Here is a 25,510-nt window from a genome sequence, read left to right as displayed (position 1 = left end):
TGGAGTCAACACTGGATCATCTGTGGCAAAGTCCCTGCTGGCAGTGTTCAGGCCTCTTTTGGCTTTTCGCCTTCCTGCCTGGGAAAGAAGAGCCATTCTCCTGACTAACAGCCCTACGGAAGGGAGGAGAGCTGGAGTTAACGCTTAAAAGGAGGTTGAAAATGTTACCCACGGGGATTCCACTTTTCCTACTTTTTCTCTGTTCCTGTGACCAACAGTCACCAAGAGTTGGCTCCATGTCTACTTCTGTGAGTCGCAGAAAGACAAAGGTATTGGAGTCTGACTGGACAGCCTTTTCTTACCTTAGCGGTAAAGCCGGCCTGAAGACACTGGGGCATGCAGCGGCGAGCCTGGTGGAGTAAGTGGAAAACTCCAAGGAGACCAGGGGCCGGGGGTTCTTGGAGGAACCGTGGCAGGGGAAGAGTCAGAGACAGACAGAAATATGAGACTCTGGGCAGTGACAAAATAAATTGTTTTAATGGGAGGTTTTCGGAAAGGGCAACTTTTCTTTGTGCTATCAAACAGCCAGTGTCCCTGTCTTGGGGTTTCCTGGGGAGGTACTGGCTGATCCCCCAACCCCACCGGAAGCGAGGACGTTACTCTGACACTATGCTCAGCCCTTCCAGGGATCCAGAGGTGTGTCTTAACATCAGGAGATTGGAGTGAGCTAGCAGACCGTCCAAAATACACAGTCCCTGTGTGTGCCCGGGCCCGAGGAAGGGGGCAGGGGCTTCACTTCCACCTTAGATACTTCTCCGTGGGGGAAGACAGAGTGGGCAAATCACTTTGAAAATTCAACTCTGACCTTTACGAAGAAAACGGATAGACACTTTAGTATTATACACAGGGCAGAGGGGAGAGGAAGTAGAGGGGAAATTGCACTTAATTACAGTAGTTTATAGTTTACACCCATTGGACAAATTTACTTCTTTAAAAGAAATTTCCAGATCAGCCGGGAGGGGGGCGGGGGAGGGAGCTGCTGATATTTACAGTGCGTTTGGCTCAGTTCAATAGCACGTGTCCTCCTCGCCTCACTTCAGTAACAGATTCAAGTTTTCACATCAGTTTGTTCGATGAAGGAGCATAATGTAGACGCTCCGGCTTTCTCTCTTCCTCTTCCTCGGTTTCTCATCTCCCGCCTTTAGGACAGACCGGACGGGAGAGCTTGACGTCTTGGGAGAGGCATCGTGACAATACTGCATAGAAGGGAAGCTGGGCTCCGGGCCGCGCCTCTCAGAGCGGATTGTCCGAGGCGCTGGCAGGACGTCAGGTGAGCAGGGACCTCTCGCAGGTGCTGCTTGTCAGGTCACTGCGCTTTTCCGCGACAGCTGCCTGGAGGGTGATGGTGTGGAAAATAGGGTCCTTGTTGCTGTGCACAAAGTAAGTGATGTGTGGGCATCACCAGGCTTGGAGAGGACACTGCAGAGAGAGAGGAGAGACGGCTCAGCTGTGTACATCTGCTGGGACCTGGGCCATTAGTCTGGCTTCTCTGGGGGAGCTGAGACCCAACTCAGTCAGCAAAGAGCTGAGGCTGGAGGCCTGGGGACCCCGTGCCCGCTGAGCCTGAAACACGCTCCCTTTAGGAAGACCTAGGTGCCGGCTTCCCTGGCTACTTCAGAAGAGAGAAGTGAATTGCCGCCGACCTTGAAATAGTCATAACTCGCCGACCTTTATCCTGAAGTTGGGCTCCTCTTCCTGTGAGTTTACAAATAAACTGCTCAGTTTGGTGGCAATGGCAGCTGGATGGGGAGCTCTTGCTTCTGGCGGAAATAAGGATCCCTTCCTAAGTCCTCTAAGAGCAGGGGTTCCCCTAGACCCCTTCCCAAACTGTAATGGACCCGTGAGTAGCAGAGATCCTGTTAAAATGTACTGATAGATTCTGATTCAGTGGACCTGCGGTAGGCCTAAGAACCTGCATTTCTAATCAGCTCCCAGCTTGGGCGGATGCTGCTGATATATTTTGAGCCACGAGGCCATAAAGCGCATGAGAAAATCACCACGTACTCACAAACGATCCATCAGGGAAGAAGCATGGGGAATTGCAAAGTGCTTTCTACAACATTTGTTACCGTCAGGACAAGAGCTCAGAGGACCAGGATCTAAGGGCTGAAGGCCTCTGACGCCAGGCTTCCCGGTGCGTCGGGGCAGGAGACCTACCCAGCATGGAGGAGCCTTTGAGAGGAGCCAGACCCCCATCCGAGGCAGCCTCTGCTCCCAGAGCCCTGGGCCTTGCTCATCTCAGCTGTCTTGGAACACCACTGCTCGCCCTTGCCTTCCAGGGAGTCCCTTTTCTCCTCTCTCTGTCTCCTCCTTCTCTTTCCCCTTTGTTGTCATCTCAGGGGAAGGTTCTGCCCTTTGGCTTCGCGGCTTATTTTCTCAAGACCTCACCCAACACACACGCGTGCATGCGCGCGCGCATACACGCACACCTCCCGCTACTATTAAAGGCACATTATCCCACTGTTATCTCATTAATCAGTGCTCCCAGCCATAGCCTTGTATGAGGCTGCCATTATGTCCATTTTACAGGTGAGGAAAACAAGGTCAAAGAGAGTCCGTGGATTGTCCAAGGTTTCAGACCTAGGAGAGTGTGGGGATTCAAACCAGTTCTGGGAGACCCCCCAGCCCGCGTTCTTTCTATTATGCGGAGGCTAGGAGCCTTCTACTAGCTTTCTTCTTGGTCAATCTCCTTTCTCTGAGCCTCGGTTTCTCCACCTATAAGATGAAGGTCGTTGGGGGATCAGAGGGGCTGCTCTGTGTGCAGTACTCCGCACGGTGCTTGGTGTAACTGTCCTTGGTAACACTGGGCTGCCCGGGGTGTCCCCTCCAGAGCTCCTCGGAGCGGGACTGAGCTGTGCGTCCGTGGGAGGAGACGGCTTACTGGCCCTTCTTCATTCTTGAGGCCCTGGTCAGGGTCCTCTGATACCCTTTGCCTCCTCTTCCTTCCCCCACCCACCCCCACTCTCGAGTTTCTTTACTCCCCACTATCAGCCTTTTTCCAATTTTCAGATTTCAGGTGGAGGAGAGAGAAAATGGCTTGTGACCTTGCAGGTTTCAATAGAAGAGCAAACACCAAGAGCAGATAAGGAGACGCCAGCAAGATTCTATGACCTGTCATTAGGGATGGGCTCCCCAGCTATCAAATGTTTGCTCACATAATAAAATGGTGGCAGAGCCCTAAATGTTGTCAAAGGAACTAGGGTTATTTGCCCCCTTCAGAGTCTAAACACAAACATCTGATAAGGGGTGCACTGTGCTCCCTCAGAACGGAGGCCTGGCTCACCCAGCGGCGCGGGGGCCTTGCCCGAGGACCTCTGAGTGACTACAGAGCCCTCGTCTGGAGGGTGTAGTGGCTGGGGGACTGTTAAGGACGTCCTCACCCTAAGAAGATTTGATCCGTAATGGGGAAGAGCTGACATTTATTGAGGTCCTACTGTGTGCCGGGCTGCACCGCTAAGTAAGGGCTTGACACGCATCATGGCATTGAATGCTCACGTCAGGCCTCTGAGGTAGGTAATTCATTCATTTCACACGGTTTGGAGGTCCTTGCATATGCTTAGCCCTTTCTTAGGCACTGGGTGTGTGCGCAGTTGTGAACAAGACCCTGTCCCCATCCCCACTGAGATTACATTCTAGTGAGGGTTTTGAACAATGAATGAGTAAAACAAAATGCATAACATAAAAGTTTAGGAGGGGATGAACACTCTAGAACATTAAGCACGGCAAGGGGTTTCAGTGACTGGAGGGAAGAGGCAATAAATTAGGGAGGGGGGTCGGAAGGTGAGCCCCCCACTCTTTGAGGTGGTGATGTTTGAACTGAATGAAATGAATGCAGGTGAAGATATGCATTAAAGACTATTCCAGGCAGAAGATACCGCAGAAGCAGAAGTCCTGTGGTGGGATTGCTTCAGCTCTGGTTCAGCTGAGGCTGAGTGACAGAGGGAGAAAGGGCCGTGGTCTGACCACAGAGGGCCTTGGAGGTCCCTGTTTCAGTCTGGTTGCAACGGGAAGCTAGTGGAGCATTTTGACAGGGGAGCGACATGATGGATTTCCCTTTTCCAGAGATCACTCTGGCTGCTGTGTGGTGAACAAAGCACACCCACCCCTGTGGGGCAAGACTGGAAGTGGGAAGTTAGGGGCTGCTGCAGGAGCGAAAGACTGATGGGGTGGTGAGAAGCGGTCAGACTGAGGATGCATTTTGAAGGACCCCTAGCAGAACTTATTGATGGACTGGATGTGGGATGCGGGGTATGAAATGATCAAGGGTACCCTCAGGAATCTCACTGGAAGAACTGGTATCATGTTTGGAAATGGAGAAGCCCAAGGAGGAAGCAATTTGGGTCAGGAGGAATTGGGACAAAATGAAGAGCTGCAGGTTCACTTTGAGAGCTTGTCAGGTATGTTAGGTATGCATCTGTATGTGCCAAAGACGCAACAGGTTTGTGAATGGACCCTCAGGGGAGAGGTCTGTACTGGAGACAGAATGATAGGATCCATCTTTGTGTCCACTTGATCCAAAGCCCTGGGACTGGAGATTGCCCAGGGACAAACATGGAAGAGAAGAGGCCAAAGAATGAGTCCCAGTGCCCTTTGACAAGTAAATGTCGCAAAGACGAGTTGCCAGCCAAGGAAAGGGGAGTGGCCAGTGTCATAGGAGGAGAACCAGGAATGGGTAATGTCCTAAAATCCAAGTGAAAAAAGAAGGGAGTGATTGGCTGTGTCAGAGATAGAGCTTGAGAGATAACCACTGGATTTGGTGACAAGGAGGTATTAGTGAGCTGGCCAAGAGGGGTTTCAGGAACGTGGGGACAAAAGCCAGACTGAAATGTTCTCAAGAGAGGTATATATACAATGTGGGGGGGGTATATATACAATGCCGGGGGGTATATATACAATGCGGGGGGGGGTATATATACAATGCGGGGGGGTATATATACAATGCGGGGGGGTATATATACAATGGAGTACTCCTCAGCCATCAAAAAGAATGAATTTTCACCATTTGCAGCAACATGGATGGATTTGGAGGGTATTATGCTTAGTGAAAGAAGTCAGACAGCGAAAGACAAATACTGTATGATATCACTTATATGTGGAATCTAAAAAATACTACAAATGAGTGAATATAATAAAAAAAGTAACAGATTCACAGATTATAGAGAACAGACCAGTGGTTACCAGTGGGGAGAGGGAAGGTGGGTGGAAAAAGAAAAGAAATTAAGAGGTACAAACTACTATGAATAAAATAAATAAGCCACAAGGATCTGTTGTACAGCACAGATATTGGAATACAGCCATTATTTTATAATAACTATAATGGAGTATAACCTTTAAAAATTGTGAAGCGCTATGTTGAAACTTATAGAATATTGTAAGCCAACTATACCTCCGTTAAAAGAAAAGAAAGAAAAGAGAACTGGGGGTGAGGAAGTAGAGACAGTGAGTACAGATTATTATTAAGTTAGATTAATTATAGCTCTATTAATTACAAGTAAAGATTATACTTCCAGTTTTGTAGATGAGGGAACTGAGGCGTACAGAGATTTTAAGTGACGTGCCCAGGGTCTCAGAACAGAAAATTCTGTGCTCTTACCCACTACGTAAGATTACTGCCTTTTCTGCGAATATTCTCGCTGTTCTGATTTTGTAATAATCAGGGCAGGCTAAACATTCGCTATATTAAGACCATGCATGTGTCCCCAGACCTAGGTCTGGTTTTATAAATGCTGGTGATAAACCAAGTCTGATTTATATGATGAATCTTATGTGGGAAATGTCTGTGACTCTAGGTATCCGATCAACCTTGAGAAATGGTAGCACAGCTAGTGTAATAACTTTTGAAGATAACCATTGCTAATTTGATGATTACCCGTTGCCATTAAACGAATTGTAAAATTAAAAAAAAAGAAAGATGACTGCCTTTTATCTTGAGTGGGACACCAGGGAGAAATAAATGCCCTTTGCCATTTAAAATCCTCCTTCCTAAGCTCGAGAGACACTCAAGGTTACCATCAGGGAAAGCCAAGATTGACCCAGCTGCCACGGACCGGGTGTTTCCAGCCAAGCGCTGAGCTGAGTGTTTTACAAGTTTTATTGTGTTTTGTCCTTTCAATGATCCCATGAAGGAGGAATCGTTATCTTCATATTAAAGGTGAGGAAACTGAAGTTCAGAGACGCTAGACTTTTCCCTTTGGTCACACAGGTAGACAGTGGTAGAATCTTGAGCCCGGGTCTGCCTCGCACCCACGTCGGCTCTTCATCAGCCCACACTGCCAGTGGGGAAGGTTGGGAGGGTGGGGGGCAGCTGCAGGGCATTTATGACGATGAGGCTGCCCACCTCCTTCTCGTCAGCACCCCTGACGGTGACTGCTCCGGGGGTCCTCTCCTGACCTCTCTCTACGTACACTAGGAAGTGGAGCGGGGGGTAGAGAAGTTGTGGAAATAGGGGGGGTGCTCACAGCCCGCCCACACTCGTTCTAGCCAAGGCTGGTGCTGGCTGTGGTCTGGTTTCCAGGCTGGCAGGCTGTCGTTTTGCAGGAGGCTCAGGCAGAGACCCACTTAGGTGGTAACTCTCCAGCACCCAAGGGTTGAGAAGGGGGGGATGGGGCATAAGCTCTGGAAAGGACAGAGGATTCCCAGCAAGAAAGTTCCAGCCTGAGGTTCCCGAAACATGATCCACGAGGCCCTGGGGCATGTCTGTCTTGACAGCGGAAAACACTGGGATCAGACAGTTTCAAGGTCAAACGCTGGCTTTAGCCTTGTACTGGCATAACCTTGGGTCATGTCTATGAGTACTTTAAAAATGGATCTTAGGACTTCTCTAGCAGTCCAGTGGTTAAGACCCCATGCTCCCAACACAGGGGGCACGGGTTCGATCCCTGGTTGGGGAAGATCCCCGCATGCCGTGTGGCATGGCGCAGGCAAAAAAAAAAAAAAAAAAATTAAATGTTAGAAAAATGGATCTTAGAAGGTGAGTGTTGTTTAATGGATGTGGAGTGAGAAGAACCGAAGTCTGGAACTCCAACTCCAGATTTACCATCATGTGAGTGTGGGCAGATTCTTCCCCATCTTTGAAGTTCAGGGTTTTGCTCTATAAATCAGGCATACAAATTTCTACCTCGCAGGATGGGTGGGAGGATTAGCCAGGAAATTAAGATGGACAAGCACCTGGAGTGCTGTGTGGCAAACGGGAGGCAGTCAAAAAATGCTAGATCTGAATTCATTCATTCATTCATATTTACTGAACATCTACTAAAGCCCAGGCATTTGGCTACACACAAAGGGCTTGGGTGCTTTGAGGCCCTGAACTATTTGCTTCTCTCCTGGGAGATGGGTGAGAGGGCATCCTTGTGCCAGCAGGAGAATGGGAAGCAGGGATCTGGAGCCTGGGCCCAAGAGGCAGGATGCGCTCGAGAGACGGTCCTAACCCTGAGAAATGTTATTGTCAGAACCTCCTTTGATCACATGCAGACCAAGCAGTGAGTTAAATATTGAAGGAGCTAATAATGGAAGGTGTCTCCTAAAGGATCACAGACAGAAAGGGGGTAGGAACAGGGAGGAAGCTATCACTTCGAGCACGTGACTCTGTACTATGCATGGTCTTCAGACACTTTGAATATTCTGTAAGAGGGAGGTGGGATTCTCCCCTTTAGAGATGAAGAAACTTCCTCTCACAGCCATGAATTAACTGCCCAAGGTTGTGTAGCAGGGGTGAAGGAGCTGGGATTGGCTCAGGCCTGTTGGCTTTTCCTAGCATTCTACGATGTCTCTAAAGCAGCATTGCCCAGGATGGGTCTCTATTCACTGCCCACATCAGCACAGGAAAGATTCTGAGATGCCCTGCCCTGTGGGATTTCTGTTTAGCCCAGCTGTTTCCCCAACAAATTTGACCATGGAATCTTCTCCTCATGCCATGGGCCCCTGGTTCCTAGCAATAGCCTTGAAACTCTTTTTGGAAAATACTACTTTAAAACAACAAAAAAGCAGAATTGCCACCAATTCTCTTCCAGAACTCACTTCTGACCCTTTGCCTTTGGAACAGAGTTTGTACAACTTTCCTTCACCTTGGGTTCCTTCTGCTGCCAGGAGACAGCATCTTTACCCTCTTTTTACTTCATTCTGTCTTTCCTATTTCCTCTTCTCCTGTAGTTTGCAGGAAGAAAGTTTCCTGACTGGAATACAGTATGTGGGCTTAATTTTTACTCATGTTCCTGACCGGTAAAGACCACAAGAGCAGCGATTACCACGGGTGTTTTAAAGATGGGTATTGGAAGACAAGTATTATTTAAGTGGAAAGAGTCCAGGATTTAGAAAAAGACCAAAGTCCAGAAGTTTGGCTCCAGAATATCATCTGTGTGACTTTGGGCAGGTGACCCTGCATCTCTGAGCCTCAGTTCATTTCTTTGTACTTCTTAGGAGGTTTTGGTAAAAAAGAAAATGGTGAGATAATATTCATGAGAAGTATCAGTGTAAACTATAAAGTGCTATATGAAGCTTTATCCTTACTAAATGTTATCATCATCCTAGAAGTGAGTCCATCATAGACTCCTGAAAGGTCCAGGGACTCGGAAACAACTTCACAGTAGTTCTAGAGGGCCGTCCATGCGGCTTCAAGGTCGGCTGGCCACTCTGTCCGGTGGAGGGGAGAAGCCGGCTGGGGGCCGGTGCAGAGTCTCAGAGAGCATCTCGAAGCATTTTGATTAAGAGACCATTTCCTGAATTCAGAGGGCTTGTTTCAACAAGCAAGCATCAAAGTCAACTTGGGAAAGACAGGAATCATTAATCACAGCCCCATCTAGGGCTGACCAAGCGGCAGATGGATTGATAAACCTTTCAAAGGGGAAGGTATTCCCAAGCAAGGCTGCTGCGCCTGGCTGCCCCCCTGACTGAGATTTGTGAGCACAGATAAATGTTTTCCCTGCTTGCTACAAAGAGTGGGAAATCACATGGGAGTCGAAGGGCAGGGCGATGGGGGCTGTCCTTTCATCTTCCAATGGGTGAGAGAAGGGTAGCAAAGCAGGTCCCACACACCTCTCCCTCCCCAACACCCCCAATTCCAGAGCCTGGATGCCTGAGTTGTATTCAGCAACCAAGATGTGCCAGGCGCTTAATCTACACGACATCATCAAATCCTCAGAACAAGCAGATGTTATGACTTGTTTTAGAGATGAAGAAAGTGAAGGCTCACCGAGGTCAAGGTCACCAAGCAAGTGGCAAAGCCAGGAATTGAACCCACCTGTCTGACGCTGGTGGACCAGGAGGAGATGGGGGCAAAGGAAGAACAGAGAAGGCTGAGCCCGTGAAGAACTTGCTCAGAAACACATGGCGCTGGATGAGGTGGGATTTGAGGGAAAAAAAGACCGTCAACAGGACCAAACCCTGCCGAGAGCATCTGACATGAAGTTCAAGGTTGCCACCTACTTATCTAGCAATCAATAAAGGCCAAACAGTTCCCACACTGCACAGACCCCAGCTACTAAAAGGTCCTATTGTGTTCCTCTGGAATTGTGACCTGTGTGCAGACATCTTGTCCTGTTCTCTAACTCTCGGCATCTCATTCCAGTCCAGCTGTCCAAGCTGCAGCCTCAGCGTGGGTCATCTTGACTCCCCATCCCCTCTATGTGGAGGTGGGCATTAGTCATCAACTGACATGGTGACTAAGCCTCTGGATTCCCCACTTTCAGTGCACCAGGAAGTTGATTCTAAGTTTCTCTGTAAAACACCAAGTAAATGCAGGTCCCTGGCAAGGCCAGGCTGTCTACTGGGGAGTCCCCACGGGTTGGCAGAATTGCATCATTCTCTAGAGCTTACAGCGTTGGGGGTCAAACATGGGTCCTGGACTGGGTGAATCAGCCTGAGGACTCACTGGTCACTTTCTCTATTGGTGGGAAATCCTCAGGGATCCTTCTTGCAAAGCAGGGAACACCGCAGGGGGTCTGACTTTCTGAGCCCTCCTTGGAAATACCTTTGCTGTGGCTCACTGATCAATGCATTGGAGATACTCAATCGCAGTGCCTACAGGCTCTGTGTAATCCAGTCTCTAGCAACTTATAAAACTTCAGTACTCTAGCGCTCTTGTCAGGGATGCTGGGGGGAGCAGTAAGTCCCTCCCCTTCAGGCTGTGGCCCATCTTCTTTGCCCTGTGACCTCAGGGATTCCTTTAGCAAGTACCAGGGGAGCCTCAGAAGGATCACGCTTGTGGCTGAGTCCACACTTGCCGCACTCTCTGCACATGAGTAGCCATAGTCATCCCTCCCCTCCCCCCACATCTTCTTGCCGGCATTACCTGTTTACTGGAAGACATGTTGGTGAGCGTACTGATGCTGCTGGTATCTGTGACCACCATTGCCGATGGAAACCGGGAGGTGTGGGAATACTGGGGGGGTTCCTGCTTGTGTGCATACACTAGAGAGACAGAGTGAAGACAAAATCAAGGTGTAGATCACACAGGCGTGAGCATCGCTACAGACCCCCGCCACCTCCAGCCCACACCACTGCTCCTGCTTCCCCAGGCAGATAAAAGGAAGGTGGTGGTGGTGGTTATGTCTGGCAAGGCAGTGCGATGTGATAGAAAGAACGGCCATGCGTTTAAATCCTGGCTCCTTAATCAACTCAGTTAGCCTCAGTTTCCTCACCTCTAAAATGGGAATGATATAGGATTAGAAGAGCTTGTGTTTAAAGCACTTCATACCAAATAGATCAGCAGCTTTGCACAGTGCCTGGTGTGCAGTGGTGGCTGACACTTCTGGGGTGGGAGCACTTCTTTCCCCCTGACTTTCAACAGAGTATTAGACTTCTGGGCATCAACAAGTGATCCTTAGGCATATGTGGTACATCTGAGAACTTAGGGCAAAAAAAAGTTCTAAATAGCTGGCAAAATGAAGGAGCTGGCCTGTTTGCCTACCGTTTCTGCCGTGACTCAAGTACCAGGTCTCGTGCTAGCAACTGTAGATTAATTAGTAATTGTAAATGGACACGGATGTCATTACTTGTATAATTCTGGGCTGTTCCAGTTTGCGCTAGAATGCCTTATGACATCACACAGAGATGAAGGCTGATGGACAAAATGAGACTAGATACCAAGAAAGCCTCCAGGAGCACATGGCTCACTTTTTGTTTTTCTAGCATGTGTCCACCACGTCTGGAACCTTTGACTCACGCTAGTTCGTCCATAAGAGTCACGGAAATTCCAGGTCACGTGACCAACCCAGAAAGCATGTGGATGTCTGGCCTTGAGGGAGGGACCAGCGTGTTCTACCAAGGAGTCCTCCAGTTGGGAATGGGGGTGAAGGTCACAGCCCGACGCCTCAGCCTGCCCTTCCCTTGGAGGGAGGCTGGTTATTTCCTGGCCTGGGGCAACCGTGAGCTATCTCTTCAGAGCCAGCCAGGCCAGCTGGGCCATGGCAGTCCACAGGTCACTGGTGACCACTCTCCGACTGTCATACCCGGGCCTCGCCACGGAGGAATCCTGTCCAGGTGAGGGGTGGGGGCAAGTGGGGAGCATACTGGCCCTGGACGGAAGGGAAGTGGTACCCCTGTGGTCCCAGACTCCGCTACAGGCTGTGGGAGATTTTTTTAAAGCCTTGAAAATGTGATTGGAATGTGAGATGGTACTTAGAAACCAGCTCCGCAGGCCTGGGAATAGAGCCCCGAGCGTAGAAGAAGGCTGAACTTGGCTGGTCTCCCTCAGACCCACAGCTCTGCCTGAGGCAGCCGGAGGAGAAACTGAAATCCTCTTTCCCATCCCTGCCTCCTTCTATTAAGGAGTTCCTTGATAAATAATCACTTGCATTTTTACAACTCTTTAACGCTTACCAAACACAGTTCATACCTATTTTTGTTTCATTTTCCTAATCACTCTACATGCACACTATTTCCATTTTACGAGGATGAAACTGAAGCGGAGAGTAGCTAGGGAACTTAACAATGGCTCCCTAGCTGGTAAGGCTCAGAGCCAGGATTTAATCAGACAGCTAGGTCTGTCTGACCCTAAGCCTATCACTCTATTCCACAGACGTCCCTGGTGTCCCTGTGGTAACTGTGCTTGAAGCAGGGAAGCCATCCTTTCCATGATTTCTCCCCAAACTCAGAGGCCAGGGACTACGGCCTGACGTGGCCAGAGGACTGGGGGTCTGGGGCTCAGGAGGGGGTAGGGGGAGAGACACGGGGGATGGGGGTGGGTGGGAACTAAATGGTTGAAAGGTAGACTTGGGGTAGGTGTAGAAGTTGGAGGTGGGAAGCAGCCTCTGTGTGGTGGGCAGAAACTCTAATATTCCTTGTGCAGGATGATGTGTAGGCGGTATTTTCTGCCCATGTTCATGGTTCTTGATTGGAGATGTTTGGGGTGTGGAAATTGGAGGGTGTGGGGACTCTGGAAGATTTTTCAGTTTCAGAGAAGGCAAATAGGAGGCAAATTATATGCCAAGTCTGATCATTTGGTAACAGCTGCCTGGAACTTTGAACTGAAAAGGCTAAGTTGAGGCTCGTTGGGAAAAGGGGCTGTGCTTGACTGGGGGTCTCTTCCACGGGGGCCAGGGTGGGAAAGGGGGCATGAGTTCGTTCCACATCTAAGCTACCCTTACTCTCTGTCTCCAGCTCCCCTTTCCATATAGGCCTTAATTGTCTTCATCAAATCTTCCCCCAGGAATCCTGGGGGTAGAGAAGAGGACCAGAAAAGGCACAGCACCGCATAAGAGTTATGCTTGAGATATTGGCTTTGTTGATCACAGGTAGGGAAAAGTGACCAGACCAATAAGCTTCCAAGAAGCTTCGGACCCACAGAGGGAAGAGCTCGGCTGCTGAGGTCCCTTTGGGCTCCCTCCCCGACTTGCCCGTGTCCTTACTGTGTGAGTTCTGCAGCTGCGTCACAGCGGCCATGAAGGGCTGCTGGGCCATGTGGCTGCCCGGGCTCTGCTGCATGAGGGGCTGCTGGTGAGAGCTGTGCAGCTGCTGGGAGAACTGGACGGGCTGCAGGGCTGCCAGGCTGCCGGCCACGCTGTTGATGACAGGGACGCTCTGAGCTTGGGAGGAGTTGAGGCCTGTGTGAACAAGAGGGAAGATTAGAGATGGCTTCAGGGAGGAGGACAGGTGAACAGATGTGAATGGTCATCAACGGAGGCCCTGCTATTTGCCAGGCACTGGGCTGAGCCTGTTACGTAAGAGACTGCACAGAAAGCAATTTTATAGACCCATTTTATAGACCAAAAAACTGAGGCTTAGAGAGCTTAAGTTGACTTGCTCAAATTCCACAGCGAGTTGTGGATGCAAATGGGCTTTCAACAGATCTGACGGAGACCTGAGAGTCTCCCAAAGTTGTCCTGTGACCTCCCAAACTTAGCTCCCTTGAGGTTGCAGGGCCCTGTGCTTGCCTGCTCCATCCATGCCTGGCTCTGAGGGAGCAGGGTTAAAGGCATCCACACCAAGGTGCAGATTACTGCCCAGATATATCTGTCCAGCAGGGGGCAGGAGTGTTCAGGGACCCGCATTTGGATAAAAAGCAAAACCCCCTCTGCAGTCCTGGAGGTATGGAGCCTGAAGCCCCTCATTTAGCGGGCTGTGCAAAACCCGAAAGAGGTCAGATGCTCATTCTCTTGCCTGGAACAGAGAGGGGATAAAACACTGCAACTCAATCAGTCTATGAAAAGGGTATATCTTATCTGGCAGCACAGGGCTGCTGGCCTCAAAAGGACCAGGTATCGGAAGGAGTAAGTAGTAAGTTGAAGGTTGGCAGTTCCAGTAGGTGTTGCTTTCTGTTCTGGAAGGACGAGGGCCTCCGTGGTTCTGTACTGTGTCTGTATCCTAAGGTCTCTTTAGAACTGGGGCCAGCACTGCAAAGATCAGGTCCCTGGTACCCACCCTCCATCGTCTCCCTGGGCGGGACTCTGGGGAAGGCACCTGAGGCAGGGTGGGAGTGGGGATGTGAGGATCAGGGGAAAGACACCCCGACCTCTTTCCTGGAACTGCCAAGGTTCCTTTGACCTTGCTTTCTGGGAAGTGGGGGGAAGAATGCGATGAAGGAGGAATCCCAGAGAAAGGTCTCTTTTAGGCAAATGTGGAAAAGACACCTAGAGAGCCTTTCCTGAGACGGAGAGGGTTCCATAAGCAGGTTCACAGGAGGAGGCAGTCCTCCGTGGAGATAGCACAAAGACCTCAACGATGGCCTGCTCAGAACCCAGCTGATACTGTTATCAGAAACCTAAAGGGTGAGACCCATGAGCAGAAGGGAAGAGGAATAAGCCCCCTCCTGGCTCTCCTGGCTGGGCCTGGGGAGGTGGGGTCCTCTGAGCGCTCAAAATAGTGCTATCTCCAATTCCCCAGGGGTTCGGCTTCTCCTCTAGGCAGTGTCTCACCCGATACCATGATCTCCTGTTTCCCCTTCCTACCTTCTAGGTAAGGTCTCAGTACCCGAGGAAGCCCCATGGATTTGCTGTTGTCTCCCCGAGCCCACTGCCACTGCTCTTTTTGGGAAATCTCTGCCCAGAAAAGCAAATTATGCTGTCTAGAGTGGATGACAGTGGAGGGCATACTTCTGCAACCTGCCTGTGTTTTAGAATCATCCTGGGGAGCACTTTAAGAAATATACATTCCTCGGCCTCACCCATGACTTAATGAGTCAGACACTTTAGAGGTGAGGCCCAGGAATTTTATTTTCAACACAGTCTGTGACCCTGATGTGCCTCAATTCCAGGATGGAGAGCCACTGATGTCATTCGAGCTCCTGCGAAGTGTGACTCTTGGCCTTTCCATCTGTTTTCTGGGCACTGATTCCTGCTTAAGAAGCATGTTATCCAGTCCAGTAGGTGAGTAGAGAATGAGGAATTGGCACTGCTGGGTAATCTGTTATCACATTCTCCTTGGGCCTCTGCAGTCGCCAGGCAGGGCCCACATACTCAACAGGACAGGAGTTGGCTATTCCTTGCCCCAAAACTCATCTCTCGGTTTATTGGCCTGTCGTGTGGAGAGCAGTACAAGTTTGGACTCGTAACTGATTCTTCATCCTGACACTCCATGGGGTAGGACCACTGCATCTCAGCCACGTTTTCTGGTGACCCTCATCGTGCTTCAAGTACACACACACACACACACACACACACACACACACACACACACACACACCTTCTAAGGTCAACGTACTCTGGTGTTGGCTGTCTGCAGTAGGAGATTAAGATTATTGTAAGAAGGTAGAGAAGTATGGGTGAGAAAAATTAGGAGGAACAAAACAGAAAAATATGTAATAGCTCCAGGGAAAATTTTAATTCCGATAGTGCCTAAGAAAATATATAACTGTGTGTGTCAGCCACAGCTGGACGTGTGAAGAGAGAAGGTAAGTGGGACAGTTTGTGTATCATTTTGGTTGTAAAAATATAGGTGGGATATCTTATCCGTAGGCCTTTTCAAATCTTCTAGAAGGTAAGCAAGCTGGTTTCAGTTATCCTATCTCATTCTCAAACCCTGGTGTTAGCGTGGTTACCATATTGCTGGAGAGGGCCCCGTGAAAAGGCAGCAAATTTTAAATACTTTATTTTGTGAGTCTGCTAAAGGCTTCTCCTTTCCCACTTCGCTTTACAGAACTCAATGGGGAGGGCATCAATCTCCCAGCTGCTGAGGACGGAGAGAGCCACGCTGATTTATTCAGTAAACTCCTGTGTCTTCTAGGGGCCTAGCCCTGTTTTGCCCTCAAGGAGAGCACAAGTCCTTCTCTTCAGAAGTGATCTGAGTTGCTACCCTGACTAGAGATGGTTTAGGAAGAGAGGCGATCCCCAGGGTGAAAGAAAGATAAGCAATGTACTGCCCTTAGATCTTTCCCGAGACTTCTCAGGGATGCTTCCCTGGGTCACAAGGAAGACTTGGCCTGAGCTGTTACCGTAAGGCTGAAATATGCTGAATACACATCAACATTATTACTCTGAGAGAGACATCCACTGGCACAGCCGTGTCAGCCTTCCTGTGCCCTGAAATGGCCCATCTGTGATGGATGGGGATGGACTCTCTGTGGGATACGAGCTGCTGGGGCTGGAAGGACCTGACCCCTCTCCCTGTCTTCAGTCCTGGGCATCCACAACCTATTTCTCCTTAAATCTGTCAAGGCTCAGAGATGCTGTGACACTTTCCTGCAGAGTCCCTTCTCAGTATGTTTTCACCGTGGGCCAAGGAGGTCTCGTTCGACCACACAAAATTCCCCTTTAAGAAGGAAGCCCCTCATGTCTTGCTTCATCTTGGCCAACACAAAGAAACATCAACACTGCCCAACCTCCTGGAAAACCCACCACATACTTAGGGATAGGAATGAACACCAGACAAAAGTATAAGCTACAATATTATACATACTCATGCTTTATCGATTTACAGGCATGTCTACACACACGGTCATTGGATTGCCAACCCATTTTACAGATGAGGAGACTGACCCTCATAAAGCTTCAATGATTTGACCCACAATGCACAGCTGGTGAGCTGTGACCAAGATTCAACTCCGTTCCATAATTTTCTCTTATTTTAGGCTAAACAATCCAAATCTTGTTGAGGAGAGAAATAAGGAACGAAACGAGTTGAATCAAACCTACAAGTGTTGGGTGAGTTTTAAGGGGATCTTCTTTAGTTCTTCTGTTTTTGTTTTTTTAAAATCAGGTTGACTCATTTCCCATGCTGCTTCTCCCTGCCCCCAAGTTTTCTGACCAAGAACAGAGCTTACTTTGTGCAATGGCCATGACTCCAGAGAGGGGGGTCATGATGAGGTTTTGAGATTGCTGGGGATTGTGGTGGGACAGGCTGTGGATATTCGTCAAGGTGCTGACCGGGGGCAAACCTCCTCCTGAGACTGAGATCTGCTGGAGAGAAAAAAACAAGAGCAGCGTGAGTAGAATCAGGGTTGCAAAGAGCAGTGTCCAAAAGGACGTGGCTCAGCAATTCCTTGGCGCGGCTAATTCACTGGTTCATTCATTCATTCATCCATTCAGGAACAATTATTAAGCACCAAGTGAGGGATAGGCACCGTTCTAGGTACAGAGGATGGAGTGGTAAGTAATACTGACCATAATCCCTTCCCTCATGTGCCTGTTTGTTGACTACCTTTGAATTACTAGCTTGCCTTAGAGATTCCTCAGCCCATGTGTATTATATGATTGTCTCTGGCTCACGTTGAAAGTATCCTCTGTTCTGCTCTATGCCCTCTATACTATTGGTGCTAAAGACATGTGATTGCTAAAAATAGTAGCTGAAGAAATGCCCTGGGATTGCCTAGCGTAGCAGATTAGGGCCCAGGCAGGAGCACAGGGAAGCTTTCACTGAGTACAGGTTCTAGGAAGCACTGCTCATGCATTAACTCACAAACCTCACTAGAGCCACGAGGCAGATACTTCTGCCATTTCCATTTCACGGATGACAAAACTGAGGCTCAGAGTAGTTGTGCATGTTGCCTGAGATCTGACAACTAGTAAATGGTAACGCTTGTGTTCAAACCCAAGTCTGTCTGACTCAAGTTCTGTCTGATTCAAGTTCTTACTTTTTACAGAGGACTTTTATCCGATAATTATTACTAAGGTTTTTCTGGGGGAGATCAGCCATGATTGGGCTTCTCTACTTTTCCCAAATCTCTACTGTACATTTAAAAAAAAATTTTTTTTTTTTTGGGCAGGAAGCTACTATTGTAATGACAAAGCTACTGAATGAGGCTTGGCTCCAGGTACCCCTACTCTGTTTCACCATTATATTTTAATGACAGATTAGTAAGAGAAACCTACTGAGTTTTGTGTATTTTTGTCCAAGGCCACTCTGAGTCCTTCTATTTATTCCTAATAGTGTCTTTTCCTTATCGATTTTCTTCATTTTCCCAAGTGTATATATAACGGCATCACAGGCCTATAATGCTAATTGGGTCTCTTCCTTGCTAGTGCTAATACGTCTACATGTCATATTGCATTGGTTAGAATTTTCCCAGTAGTATTAACCAGTAACAGAGGTAATAGATGTACTTACTTTGATTCTGTATTATCAGAAATGCTTCCAATGTTTCCCCATTAATTATAAGGAGTTTTCAGTTTTACACACACATACACACAACAAACTTTTATTCATGATAAAGTAGCTTACTATTTATAGTTTTAAAATAATTTTTAGAAGTATTACTAAGAAAGGACTGTCCCCCCTCACTCTGAAATAACTCAGACATTCTTGATGGCATCAGGAATGCTGACAGGTGGGTTAGGGTTGGGATACATACATCAGATGTTTGAGTCGCCCTCTCCTTCTTCCTTCCCTTGTGACCCAGAGCTCCTTAGACTATAGGTCTCACACCAGCACCCAGGGGGGAAGACACTCTCTCTTGCCTGCCCTTCTGATCAACCCCATAGCTTCCAAGGTGAATTTGAAAAAGAAAGAAAGAAAAAAACAAACAGGTTTGTTTGTGTTTTTAAAATGAGCATCAAGACATGAGTTAGGGGTCACATGACCAAGAAGGAATTCTGACCACATCAAACAAGAGAGAACCAGCTTGTTTGCTGGACTTGTTTTTCAAAATGTCAGAGTCATTAAAAAAAAAAAAAAAAAAAAAGTCAGTGACCTGCCTTCAGACTTGCCCTGAGTAATGCAGTCCTTTGGAGAAAATCAATGGAGTGACAGTAATCTCTGCCATTTCAATGTCTGGTTTTAACGGTGAAGGAGAAACGTGGGTGCTAATGATAAAAACAATTTAAATGTGTACGGTTTTCGTGCTTGTAAAGTGCTTTCACTGATTGTTCTCGATAGTTAATGGCACACGTAGGGAAGGTGTTATGATTATTGCTCTATGGTACAGATTAAGAAACTGAGCCTCTCTCAATGTCTTGTAATAACCTACAATGGAAGAGAATGCGAAAAAATATATATTTATGTATGTATAACTGAATCACTTTGCTGTACATCTGAAACTAACACAACATTGTAAATCAACTATATTTCAATAAAAATTTTTAAAAAAAGAGAAAGAAAGTGAGCCTCAGAACAGTTGAGAGAGCAGCTCTGTGTCACCTGACTAGTAAGCGAGGAAGCCAGGATTCAAACCCAGTGCTGCTGGGCTTTAAGTCCCATCCACTTACTTACTATTTTGGGGGGCACCTTGGTCAAGCTCCTTCCCACTCTAAAACGCAACCATCATCTTCTATTTGCCTTCAGGACTGATGGAAGCCAGGGAGCTGCCAAGAATATCTGTCATGATCCTCACAGGATAATCCAGAGAGTTTGAATGGTATCAACGCTGCCTTTTGCAGTCCTTTGCTTTGTGCTTCACACACCTACCATCTACAAGGTTGGTACTATTAACTCTCCTTTGCAGACAAGACGACGGAAGTTTGGAGAAGTTAAGAAATGTGCCCAAGTGGTACAGTGGCCATGAAGAGCAGGCGATCTGCCTCCAGGCCTGAGCTTTTCACTATTAAGCTCTACTGCTTTGATACTGTGGAAGTATCCAGCATGGGCTTTTCTAAAACACAAGGTTCAACAGACACAGACTGCAATCTGAAACCTGGCCAGCTCTTTGTGGACGCATGCCATTTGGGCATGGGGTGGGGGCCAAATAGAACAAAAGAAAGCTCAAAGGGATCACCATTATTTCCAAAACCAATCCCTGTGGGAAGATTTCAAATGCACATCCTACCACAGGTCAGCACACGAAGACTGTCATTCCCTGGATGGGTCTTATCCCCAAAACGGCAGAGTTACAGGCAAGCCTTACACCACCCTGGTGATGCAGGCATTGTTATCCCCCATTTTCCAGATGAGGAAACTGAAGTTAAGCAACGTCCGTCCTATGGCTGATAAACAACAGAACCCACGACATGGACACACTAGTTCCCTTGCTGCGTTATTTTAAACCATACTCCACTCCTGTCTTTGGTGGACCAGGATCTGTGATGGGCTCGTTATATATTAACGGAAAACAGACTCTTGAATTTGGGCATCCAGTGATAGTGACATAACATATGAGCCAGGGTGTTGGAAACTAGAGGAAAGCTGGTCCCTGCAAACAAGCTTCCAGGTGTTTGCTAACGTTGAGGTGTGCTGTCTTGGTCAATCATCAATCCAATAACATACTGCTCATTAGGGCGCTGCCGAGCACAAGAGGAAGAAAAAAGCGTCTCCTGCGGCTGCCTTTGGAGCGCCCCGGCCTGGGTGAGGCAGTTTGCTTCTTACGAGGAAGGGAGGGAGGGCTCACAGGGAAACCCCAAGGACCTTCAAGCAATAGGAGAGGAGACCTGTTTCCTCCGCTGGGAAGTCAAGATCTCTCCCGCAAGCCCCGCCCCCCTCCTCCAGGGAAGTCTGGGCAATCCTTTAACTTATTTGGGTCTCACAAGGCAGCCAAAGAAGAAGCTTAAGGGATGAGAGGTGGGCAAGGGGGCTGCAAAAGGGCTCCCCTAGGAGCATCTTTCGTTTCCTTTTGCAGAGACCACTACCAGGGATTGATCAGCTCAAGTCCCCAAACTAGAGTTGGCCAGGCCTGGCGCTCCCCTCGGATATTACACTTTGTTTTTTCCTCCAGGGAGCTGGGGACTCAGTCACCTGTGACTCACCATTCCTGTGTTGCCTACACGGCACACACGTCAAGGTCTAGAATGGCATCGGCTCCCTGCCCGCCACCCCCCACCCCCCCAACCCCCCCCCCACCCCCGCCTCTAGGTCAGACACCTTGAAGGAAGGCATACGGCTCCACCTTGAGCTTGGAAGCCAGGAACCCACGGCTCCTCCCTCCTGTGAAACACAGAGCATGACCCAAAGAATCAAGTTTTCCACGTTCTACCCTTCCTAGTGTCGTCATGCTGTGTTCTCTTGGAAGCCGCCCTCCCCTGCTGCACTTGTGTTGCTTGAGGATTAGAACGTCGAAAATTCAACATCAACTAGTCTATTCCTCACCGGGCGGGGCTGCTCAACTGACATCTGGGGCTGGGCTGTAGTTATGGGTATAGACAACTTCATTTAGGGAGAATAATACTGACATTCACCTAACAACAACCGCATTGTCGTTCATTGAATATTTACCGTCCCCAACACCGTGCCTCTCGTGTTATCACCTTTGTTCCGCCAACAACCCTAGTGTTATTACTTTTTATAGATGAGAAAGAAAGAGCTAGAACCTGCCCAAGGCTACACAGCTATTAAATGCCGAGCTGGGATTTGAACCCGGGTCACTGTAACTTCAAAGTTGGTGTTTCCCACTCACCCTGCAAGCACCGCCCCACCCCACCTGCCATTTTGTGCTATGATCTTCACTGCCGTCCAGTGTCCTTCAAAACCCCCGTGCCAGAAGCTTCCCCACCTCCCGCCATCCACTCAATCCTGACTTAACTACCCTCCTTGTCAGGACCAGGGGTGTGTGAAGAGGGAGAGGGGGCTTGTTTCAAAGTGAGGTGCTCTCTGGGTTAAAAAACTGGCTTTGGAGGCCCTGGGTTGGGGGGGATGAATGAGCATTTTATCAACTCAAATGTCACTGGCAACCCCAAAACAAACAGTGTCCCACCCGCTTTGCTCCTTTATGAGGCATTCAATCAATAAAACGAGAGCAGGGCTCTGTCAGATTTATTGGCTGGGTTCAAACCGAACACCTCTTCCACCCGCCAAAGGCTGGGTCACCGGCTCTACCTTTCCGTTCCAACTCTGGACGGCCCCCATTTTCCCCTGTGGGGCTACAATGGTTCATTGTTTGAGGCAGGCCTTGTGAGAAGTTGTGTTTGTTTTGCCTCTTATCTTATCAGCTCCAGAGCTACAATGGCCCAGGTGTACTCACCATTTTACCATCAGGTGAGAGGAGATTGTGGCCCGGGTCCAGGCTGGCTGGAGAGACTTGCTGTAAAACAGACTGGCTAGTCACCATGGCGCTGTTGCCATGGTGACTGATTGTTGAGGAGGAAGTGACCTCATTGTTTCCCTGCTGGCTGTAGCGCACTCCTGCAAAACAAGGCAGACCCAACAGCGAATATTAGTGCCACCTGACCCGAGAACGCTTGTTTTCTAGGGTGGATGACAAGGAAGAAAAGCTGCCTTCTATCCGCTGTCTTTCTCTAGGGTAGAGGTTGCATGGCCTCTGCTTGAATTCTAGAATGTAATCTCCATGAGGGCAGGATGTTTTTATCTGTTTTGTTTTGTTCATGGCTGTATTCCCTCGGTAGCCACTCAATAAATACCTGCCAAATGAATGAACGAACGAATGAACAAATGAATGGATTCTGATTCTTGTTGCTTCAGCATAGTTCGTTTAGGATTTAGGGGCTCCTCTTTCTGGCTGGCGTATTTCTTTTGTTCTTCAAAATGCCTTCTAGAAATGTTTCCCTGGCATCGCTTGGCCAAGTAGGGCTTCAAAGCATGAGTTGATGGATTTTACAGAGAGGGACTGGCCCAGCAACCCTTATAAGGGCCACAACAAAATGCACCAGACTCTGTGCACCACCATTTTGGCCAAGCCCAAGAGGCCAGGGGGACACAGGCGGAGCAGGGTCAGGATGGGGCTGAAGCTAGGAGTCTTCGGTTCTGGAACTCACATTCCTTTGGTGGGGTCCCATTTGGCTGACTTCCAGGGCCCAGGGGAAGGCGTGTCTGCTAGGAGGTGGGGCGGGCAGCAAGCACAGGCAGGAGGCGGATGCCTAGTAAACCACTGCAGTTTGGTCTGCAAGGGAGGGGAGAACCAAGCATGTGTGCAACGTCACTGCTCTGACCCTCCCTCTCGCTCGGGAACCAAAGCGCAGGTCTGTGCTCAGGAAAGGGACAGTGCTGGGCAGAGACCAGGCGGCTGAAGGGAGCTGAAGGGGGAAGAGAACCTGGGCCCAGTGTGCAGAGTCCAAGTCCTGCTTGATGTGCCCGTGAAACAGCCAAAGACGAAGCCAGGGGTAGCTGGGGCATCTCACCCTCAGCTCAAAGCTGAGAAAGACAGTGTTCTGGTTTATGCTTTGGATTGGACAGAAAGGTTCGGGGGACCCTGTTCCTACCTGCAAGGGATGGAGACCAAATGCCTTAGGCATGGAGTTATTTGGAGAGGAGGACCAACTTCTCCTTCGTTTTCCCTTTTGCCCAGTTCCCCAGGATCAAACATCACTGTATCAATATCCGAGTTCTGTCGGTCCGCTTGCCCCCTGCCCTGCCTCCTGCCCCACCTGGAGCCCCACCTGCTCGAGGAGCCTACAGAAGTCCCCCTCCGCACCCCCGGGAGCCAGGCAAGCTGCCCTAACCAGCAGCCTCTTATTCGCGAAGACAAAGCTTGCCAAGAGGAGATCCAAGCTGGTTTTCCTTGAATTGTGCAAAGGACGTTCCCCAAGGCTGATATGACCTAGAGCTTAAGAGGGCTGGGGAGAAAACAAACAAACGCTAGGGCAGGGTTCTAACCTTCAGGAGCAGCTTGTTTGACTATGAAGTGGCTTGATGCATGCTCTGTGGGCTTCTTCTATTGGTTGTTTCCCCATCTTTGGATTCAAGGGGCTGCTGGGGGTGGGGGTGTTGGCAGACGGCTGGCACTGGAGTTTGGTAGGGATAGGTCTGGAGCACTATATTTTGGTGGTGGTGGTGAACAGGAACCATGAAACTAAGAGGAAGAAAGACTTCCACGTCTCCAAGCCCACACTGCCTGCCCAGTCCTGTCTGTCTTCCTCTGCACCTACCTGTAGCCCCTAGGTCTCCTCTTTACCACCCTCTACTCCATCCCGTTGGTTAAATTAGGTCCTTTTTCTCCACTCATATTTGCCACCAGGTTCCCAGCAAGATGCTTATTTAGGAGAAGAGAGATCTGGAACTTGTGAGCTCAGAAGGCAGCTGGGTCCAGTAGGAAAGGGGGAGACAGATTTCAGATCAATTAAACGAAGGATTTTCTAACAAGGAGGGCTAACGGGAAGATTGTGTGCTCTGGAGCTGGACAAACTCGGGTTCCAATCCTGACTTTGCTCTTAACAGATGCGTGATCTTGGGAAAAATCACTCTCTCCCTCTGTGGCTGTTTCCTCTCATAAAGTGAAGAGGACGCTTCCTTAATAGGGCTAGTTTGGATTAGAGATAACATCTATAAAGCTCTCAGCAGAATGCCAGATAAACGGCAAACACCGCTAGCGATGCTGCAGGAAGGGAGCTGGTGTAGGGATGGAGCCCAAGATATTTGCCCTGAGACTCTAGAATTCTGGACAATGAACAGTAGGTTCTAAGTACTGAATGGAATTACCTTTCCACGGAGAATCATTTCCAAAGAATCCAACTCTGCTGCAACCACTGATGCTTTGTCCTGGAAGCAACTTGGGAGGGAGGCCTGGCCCCTGGCCCTCTTGTTCTTTCCTTTTGGAGAAACTGGACTTCACCCTGTTTTTCTCCTGCTTCCTCTGACTCCCTGACCAGCTATTTACCTCCCCAAGATGCTCTGCTCCTGAGAGAGCAGTGATAACGCTGGGAGTCAGGTGTGTTTTCACCTCCCAGCTTGTCCCCATCATTGATTCAGTCTCAAGTCAAACAGACGCTCGTTTTCGCCTATTTAATTTGGCTGAAGGAAGAGGGCCAGTCCTCTGGTGATCTAATACGGGTCGTGGGGAGACTTCTCCCCTACCCCAGGCTACATAATTATTTATTTAAAAATAATTAACCAAAGATATCCGCAGGAAACAAAAGCCTTCTTCACAAGGGAGCCTGGCAGGAGGGAGGCAAGAGCCATTTGTTAGAATCCCGGCAGCATAGCCCAAGGCTGCTGTGCTTTGTAAACCTTGTTTTCTCCCCCAGCGGAACTTCATTATATGAGAAATATAATGATGGAGCTGCTCTCTTCAAAGACAGATGGGCCTAGACCTCTGCACCTCCCTTGAAGGACCTCTGGTTGAGAGATAGCATCTGGCTGGGGATTAAGGGAGCCCTGTTTTGAACTCAGCTCTGCCATCAGTGTATTGGGGGAGCTCTAGCTCCCTCATCTCTCAGCCAGAGGAGTGCCTACTGTGGGGAGGGGGCGATCATCACCACACTACTCTCAACAGAGTGTGGTGAGAGCTGGGCACGAGGCTGCTCATCCGCTCCAGGTGCACCTGCAGCTTTTCCCACTGACACTCCTCTCACCAGGAATTTGGCAATCACTCAGGCTCCTGAGAGGGTGGCTGTAATCAGCCAGCCGCCTTAAAAGGGGGTGCGGAGGTGGAGGGTGTATCACAAGATCTCTGCCGACGAGACCAGAAATCGGTGTTCTCGTTAGAGGAAGGAGAGGCCAGGTCCTTGTGTATTTCACAAACTCAGAAGAGCGCTTGAAAGGAGAACCAAAGTAGAATAAGCTCTGGTGCCAGGTGACATGGGTTTAAATCCTGGCTCTACCACATAATAGCTGTGTGACCTTGGGGGAATTACTTAACCTCCCTGAGCTTCAGTTTCTTTATTATTAATGATTTCCATCCCTTTGGTCATTGGATGAGTTATGGGCGTGAAATTACCCAGGCCACGCTTGGCACACAACAGTTACTCGAGACACATCTGTTCCTCCTATTTGGGGATTGTCTTTGTTTAAAAGACATTTTTAGGAAGGGTGAGTTCACAAAACTTCA

At 49.0% G+C, this 25,510-nt stretch overlaps 1 protein-coding gene across 6 annotated transcripts in view; it reads right to left on the bottom strand.

The window, feature by feature from the left end:
* Positions 1-592: 592 nt before the first annotated feature.
* The window catches only part of HNF1B (HNF1 homeobox B), a 52,497-nt gene continuing 27,579 nt past the window's right edge, over positions 593-25,510 (bottom strand). For 2 of the 6 annotated variants that reach the window (XM_082859986.1, XM_082859989.1), the window contains exons 5-9: positions 21,752-21,912; positions 16,691-16,826; positions 12,843-13,037; positions 10,286-10,404; positions 1,287-1,419 (exon numbers count right to left, since the gene is read on the bottom strand). In XM_082859986.1, the coding sequence (XP_082716112.1) occupies positions 1,399-1,419; positions 10,286-10,404; positions 12,843-13,037; positions 16,691-16,826; positions 21,752-21,912 (632 nt within the window). In that variant the 3' untranslated portion in view covers positions 1,287-1,398. Of the gene's footprint in view, positions 1,420-10,285; positions 10,405-12,842; positions 13,038-16,690; positions 16,827-21,751; positions 21,913-25,510 lie in introns of all 6 variants that reach the window. The other 4 variants (XM_082859987.1, XM_082859990.1, XM_082859988.1 and 1 more) reach the window with 3 other exon arrangements.

The sequence above is a fragment of the Leucopleurus acutus genome (genome assembly GCF_964270905.1).
Source record: "Leucopleurus acutus genome assembly, chromosome: 19".
NCBI lineage: Eukaryota > Metazoa > Chordata > Mammalia > Artiodactyla > Delphinidae > Leucopleurus > Leucopleurus acutus.
The sequence above is the reverse complement of the archived record's forward strand: the minus strand, read 5'-3'. Positions and strand labels throughout refer to the sequence as shown.